General features: G+C 27.8%; 2 protein-coding genes across 3 annotated transcripts; one reads left to right on the top strand and one right to left on the bottom strand.

The window, feature by feature from the left end:
* Nucleotides 1-1,081: 1,081 nt before the first annotated feature.
* Nucleotides 1,082-2,669, top strand: LOC145037330 (membrane-anchored ubiquitin-fold protein 3-like). 2 transcript variants are annotated; one of them, XM_078985973.1, is made up of 4 exons: nt 1,082-1,331; nt 1,451-1,626; nt 2,068-2,229; nt 2,502-2,669. In XM_078985973.1, the coding sequence occupies exons 2-4, from the start codon at nt 1,497-1,499 to the stop codon at nt 2,555-2,557; spliced, it is 348 nt and encodes a 115-aa protein (XP_078842099.1). In that variant the 5' UTR covers nt 1,082-1,331; nt 1,451-1,496; the 3' UTR covers nt 2,558-2,669. The 2 variants fall into 2 exon arrangements, with proteins under 2 accessions (XP_078842099.1, XP_078842098.1); XM_078985972.1 differs by having other exon boundaries at nt 1,085-1,331; nt 1,436-1,626.
* A 274-nt stretch (nt 2,670-2,943) lies between these two features.
* On the bottom strand, nt 2,944-5,768 carry LOC145037329 (major pollen allergen Ole e 1-like). Its single transcript, XM_078985971.1, has 2 exons — nt 5,467-5,768; nt 2,944-3,478 (listed from the first exon to the last, which is right to left on the bottom strand). The coding sequence occupies exons 1-2, from the start codon at nt 5,636-5,638 to the stop codon at nt 3,141-3,143; spliced, it is 510 nt and encodes a 169-aa protein (XP_078842097.1). The 5' UTR covers nt 5,639-5,768; the 3' UTR covers nt 2,944-3,140.
* Between the last annotated feature and the right edge of the window lie 833 nt (nt 5,769-6,601).

Here is a 6,601-nt window from a genome sequence, read left to right as displayed (position 1 = left end):
TACTTATTTGCATCTTGCCTAGCTACTTGATGTATGCATTTTATAGTTTTAACAAATTCTAGATCTTAAGCTACTTATGGGTATTTATCCCCTTGTTTTCACAAATTATAGTTGTTTATTCATGAAGAAGCATTAAATCGGTTTATAAATGAGGAATATATCAATTAATGTCATGCACAAATTATTATGTCATGTCACAATAAATTAGACAAACCATCCTTTACCTGCAAGAGCTGACTACCAGTGGGTAATATTTGAACAAACCGTATAGTTTGTTGGTGTTTTTTTATACAAAGATCATACTAGGATGATCGTTTTTGAACATACCAAACTTAGATGATGTTTTTGAATATTTTAAAACATAGTTGTGCTCCCGAGTCATTTTCTCTTAATTAATTTTTACCGGTAATGTCGGTTACCATAAGGTGACATTTATATAAAGTATATAGTTTATTGGTGTTTGTTATGAAAAAACTTTATTTGGATGATATTTTTCTGAATATAACAAACTTGAATAATATTTTTTAAACGATTTTGAAACATAATTATCATACTGAGTCATTCTTTTTATATTCTAAATCTTTTGATACATTATAAAATCAAACAAAACTTTATATTAAAAAAAAAAAAAAAAATAGATTCCAACCTAATTATAAAATCCTAAAAAAAAAGAATAATATTGTTTCAAACCTTTCAACCACATTTCTCTAATTCCACATCTTCATGTCTAAATTTCACAAAACAATCACACATTAGTTTTGTAAAAACTCATTGCTATAAGAGGATAACATCATCCATTGTCATTTTTAGTAATTCTTTTTAATCATAAAATAAAAAACCGTGTGAATTAATTATCATACGAGTAATTTATCCATTACATCAAATCAAACGAAATCTAAATCATTCTATAAAATATGAAAATAAATTACCTTTTATAGAAATATACAATTATTTTTAAAATTAAAAAGAATTACAATCATCCAACTTGAACTAAAAAATCACAAGACAATCCAACCAATTTCATACATATCATCTACTAATCCACCGACTATGTTCCCTGTTTGTATTGGAATCTACGCATTTCAAATTTATAGATATAAAACCACAGCTAAAGTTACCAAAAAAATGGAAAAGTAAGGTTTTAAAATTCATCAGCACTCATCAATCATCAACAGTGCGCGTGAAAATCGGGCCTAGGGTTCCTCATCTTCTTCTTGATCCTTCCTCAATTTCATTTCATAACTTCATTTACGAGTGTTTCGTAGTCTGCCGTCTGCATCCAGCTGTTTCTATACCATCCACAATTCAATATAGACGCGTTGAAGTAGAAGGTGCAATGAAAATACCTGATTTCACACTCAATTTCCGTCAATTATATAGCTTTTTGGTTCGCTTTGATTACTCTTATGTTTTATCTTCGTTTGATTTTGTGTAGGTTGTGTGATCGCAGGGTTTTGCATAAGCTGAAGTTATATTTATAGCTTATTGCAAAGCAAATGCCAGAGGAAGATCTTTTAGAAGTAAAGTTTCGATTGTTTGATGGATCTGACATTGGTCCATTTCGGTATTCTTCAGCTTCCACGATTTCGCTTCTGAAAGAGAGAATTGTCGCTGAATGGCCCAAAGGTTAGTGCAGTTCTATTTCCATGATTCCATCATATCCAACTATTTGATTACGTATTCTTCTGTTACTTATATTGAAGATACAAACAACTTTGGAGCCTTCTTTTTGGGTGAAAGTATTGATACAATTGATTTTATCCTGTCATCATATACCACTATTTGATTAATTGTTCTTCTGTATCTTCAATCATAAATTTCTACACACTAAAACAAGTGAACAAAGAAAGAATCGATGTTTAATAATATGTTAATAGCTATCTTCATCAATCTGCAAATCACTCTCTTTGTGTGTTGTAAGCCTTCTTCTTTTTCTAAAACTCCTAATCAAGTCATATGACTTGGTTAAATCTATCCATATATGTGAAGTTTTATTTAAATCAAATAGGATATCATTTACATTTATCACTTGTTTACAAAGTACAAAGATATGTTATGTTCTCTCAGATAAAAAAGGTGGACCCAAATCAGCAAATGACATCAAATTGATAAATTCTGGTAAAATTTTGGAAAACAATAAGACTGTTGGCCAGTGTAGAACACCATTTGGAGATCTACCAATTACAATGCATGCTCTTGTACAAGTTTCTTTAACCAACACAAAAACAGGTAAATTTCCATGTCTTCTTTCTCACTATTTAATCTGTTATACTTTCTTTTTATATTTTGTATAGTTTTCAGAAAATGATGATAATGTGGTTTCATTATCTTTATCATACAAATGAAAGCAACTTTCAATGCTATAATTGGGTTGATTTTTCAAACAATGATGTGCTAATAAGAAAAAAGTAATTGAAGTACAATGTTGTAATTGGGTAAAATTTTCTTTTGTATCTTATGAAAGTTGTGCTCTTTTTTTTTTTTTTCTATCACCCAAACAGAAAAGAAGGTTGATGAGGCTCCAAAGATAAACACATGTACATGTGCCATTTTGTAATATTTCATAAGGAGTGTAAAGTGTTATACCTCATTTGTTACATGTTAAATTTACTTATGTTGTGTATGTGTATGTGTGCTTTATATATATAATTCATTGTTTTTATATTGTATATTTTTTTAGACTCAAATTCAATGACTTCATGTATGTCCAAAGTCATTTTGTGTTAAACATCAACAAAATCAAAGATCCAAACAATAAGAATCTAGAATGCTTGAAGCTAATTTCAAAAAATAAAAATAAAAAAATCCAAATTTATGTTGGATGTGAAAAGGATTTTTCAAATCATGACGCCTTGATAAGAGTAAAAATTGAAAACACAATGTTGTAACTTGTAATCGAAAAATAAAATGGAAGTAGAATCATTGCTTTTTTAAACTGTTAAATGCAAGAAAAAGCATGGTTTATTATAAAATATCATACAATTTATTTCTTTCTATTACAACAAAAAATCAACCTAATTATATAATTATCATCCAAATACAAATCACAATGCTATATCCGATACAATTTTACAAATTCCAATATCCCAACAAGAAAAAACACAACGGTATAATACAAAAATAAACCAAAGTCAAAAGTCCTAACCACAAATTGCAAGATCTTTCTTGGAAGGTCTAAAACTCAAGGCATAGAGGCTATAAATGCAAAGATTTGCTTGTTTGGACTTAACAGAGAATTGATTGGAAGTGGTGATAAAGGCAGGAACATTGCATGCAGGAGATGTGCTTCTGATTAATGAAGCTCTGCATGTGTTAAGAACTTGTGATTCTTCTTTAGCACAATTGATTCCATCAACAGAAGGAATTTGCAATTTGTATATTCCGTGTTTGTTTGTAGTTCTGTTAACTGAGAATGATATTTGTTCTGTGGTTCTTGGAGAAGCTGCTTTGAACTTGCAATCTATTCTTACTTCGGCCCCTGTGGTGTTTTTGATGGGTTAAAATGCAAATACAAAGCAATTTTTAGTGCTATAATTATAATTGTGACACTTGTAACATTTAATAAAATTGATAAATTTTTATTACATTTGTTATCATCTAAAAGTGGTATGGGATGGGTAGGAAGAATAAATAGGAGGATATTTAATTTCTTATCTCTTATAATTAGTGGTGATTTGTCTATTAATGTTATATTTTTGATTGAATAAATGAATAGAAAATGTTGGTATGTAAAATTACTTGTGTAGTTTGTATATTTGAGATTTAGACGCGCAAAATAAGTTAAAAAACGAAGGCTGAAAGATGATGACCTATTTATTGAAATCAAATGAAAATTTATAATATATGATACTAACTAAAATGAGAAAAAGGACCGAAAGTGTGATTTCCTAAGTTAAAAGTAAAGGGACGATAAATGTAATTAATCCATTTCCTTATTTAAAAACTAAAAGTTACAGGGACAAAAAGTGTAATTTTTTAAATTAAAAACTGTAACTAATCCATTTTGTTTTAGAGTCAAAAACTATAGGGACTAAAATGTATTTTCCTAAATCAAAACTAAAGGGCTCAAACCTGTAATTAAGCCATTTCCCAACAACTAAAAGGTATATATAATTAGGGGGAAAATTATTAATCTAATAATTCATTAATGATTTAGCTAAAAATTAGGATTTCTTCCGAACTAACCAAAAAAATCGTAGGTGGTTAAATTGGTCTACTGTTTCGTCTATTTACCTACTGTTTTGATTTATATATATATATATATATATATATATATATATATATATATATATATATATATATATATATATATATATATATATATTTTCATTTTTCACTACGAAACCGTAAACGAAAAAATGATCTACTGTTTCCTTTGAGAAGTCTACTGTTTCCCAAATAGTAGATTAAAAATAATCTACTGTTTCGTCTAAAAAACTACGGTTTTGAGTTGTTTTTTTTAAATGAAAAAAAAACACTAACTTTTTGACTACTATATTGTACCTACTATATACTAAAAGAAAAATCTCTTTTAAGGTAAAAGTTAGTGTTTTTTTTTTCATAATAAAAAAAAAACTAAACCGTAGGTTTTGGACGAATCAATAGATCATTTTTAATCTACTATTTGGAGAACAGTAGACTTTTCAGAGGAAACAGTACTCTATTTTTTCGTCTACGGTTTCATAGTGAATAATGAAAAAAAAAATCTTTATATACTGAAATCAAAACAGTAGGTAAATGGGCGAAACAGTAGACCATTTTAACCACCTACGGTTTCGTGGGCTAGTTTGGGACAAATCCTAAATTTTAGCTAAAAATTGGTAATCACTTCTTTATTTGGCTAGATTAGTAATTGTCCCATAATTAGGTAGAGTTTTTTGATGGGTTAAATGCAAGAAGTAACAATACATTTCTTTGTTTATTATAGCATCTTAATTTCATTTTTTTCTATTATCTTATTTTAATTTAAAAAATCTACAATACTATTTTAGCAAATTTTATTTTCACTCCTTTAATTGAGTAGATTTTTCAAAAGCACGATGTATTGCTATGAAAAAGCCAAAATTACCATGCTACAACTGTGTAATTTTACTAAAGTACCATGTTTCAATAAGAAAAAAGATGGAAATACATTGCCATTTCATAGAACAATTTTTTTTTCTAAACGGTGTTTGTGTGTGTTGATTCTATCATGTTATATGTACATGATTCAAGGCTTAAAAGCAAAATATAGCAAACTATTATCATTCATTTGTTTACTATAGCAACCTATTTTATCCCTTCCTATTGCAACATTGTAGTAATTAGAGCAACGTAATCCAAATACAAATAAGCGCAATAATTGCAATCTATCTTTTCATAAAAAAACAAATAAGTGCAAATACGTTGAATATTTCGTGGATTTAGCAATATATTAATATTAAAACACAAGAAAATTCACAAAAGGGGATTAAAATTTTAAAAAACCTGGCAAGAAGTAACTGTGAGTGGAGAAGGAATTGTTAGAACATGCGTCACAGTAGACAACACCAACGACAGTGATATTGGGAACAGGAACTTTGGAGTTTGAGATTGCGACTTCAATTAATGAAAAAACTACAACCAAAAAGAAAAAGAAAAAGAAAGTGTGTGAATCCATCGGAAAAAATGGTGGTGGACTTGTGGTTGTTATGGAGATGAAGAAGACATGGAGAGAGTTTTTAAGTGTTGAAAGGAGAAAACAAAAACATGTGAATGATTTTTGGATGGATGTGAGATTCGTCAGAATTCAGAAAGGTGGGTTGCTTGTTTTACATTCACAAAAAAAAAAAAGGTCAAGACAGACTACTTTCTGTCACTTATCAAATTTTTTATTAGTTTTGAAATCATGACAAATAGCTTCGACAGATGAGTACTGTTTTGTAAACAAAATTAGTGAAACAGGTCTCATTGGTTGTGAATGTTACTATTAGCAGATCTTAAACTTAGAAAAAGATGTAAAGAAAAAAAGGAAATGGTCAGATCCATTAAGATATTGAGCTTGAGAGTGGTCTAAACTCTAGAAGACCTTTTAAGAAATCAAAAGAAATCAAAGACTTCAACGATCTAGCTTGATAGTGAGTTAGTCACGGTATGTTGTTTTGATAATAGCCATAATATTTTGATTTTCTTTTTTGCGGTATTTTCTTTTTTGTCAATGAAAATCTCTCTATTATTTAAACAAATTTCCACCGATACCAATCAAACCATTGTGCTGTCCTCTTTAAGCTTAATTGGTATAATATTTACTTCTTAAAACAATATCTAATTTTTTGAAATGGTTTCTGGTTTATTTATATGAAATGTAGATAACTTGTTAAATTGGAAAATGAAAAGTTCTCTATATATATATATATATATATATATATATATATATATATATATATATATATATATATATATATATATATATATATATATATATATATATATATATATATATATATATATATATATATATATATATATATATATATATATATATATATATATATATATATATATATATATATATATCGTTTTAAACCCTAAATCACTTAAATACAACTCTCCCAACCAATTACACCTTGTTCGCAGTTTTTTT

This window comes from Lactuca saligna, chromosome 3, assembly GCF_052625555.1.
Source record: "Lactuca saligna cultivar CGN05327 chromosome 3, ASM5262555v1, whole genome shotgun sequence".
In the NCBI taxonomy this organism is placed as follows: domain Eukaryota; kingdom Viridiplantae; phylum Streptophyta; class Magnoliopsida; order Asterales; family Asteraceae; genus Lactuca; species Lactuca saligna.
Note: the sequence above shows the minus strand (reverse complement) of the source record. Positions and strands in the feature narration are given on the sequence as shown.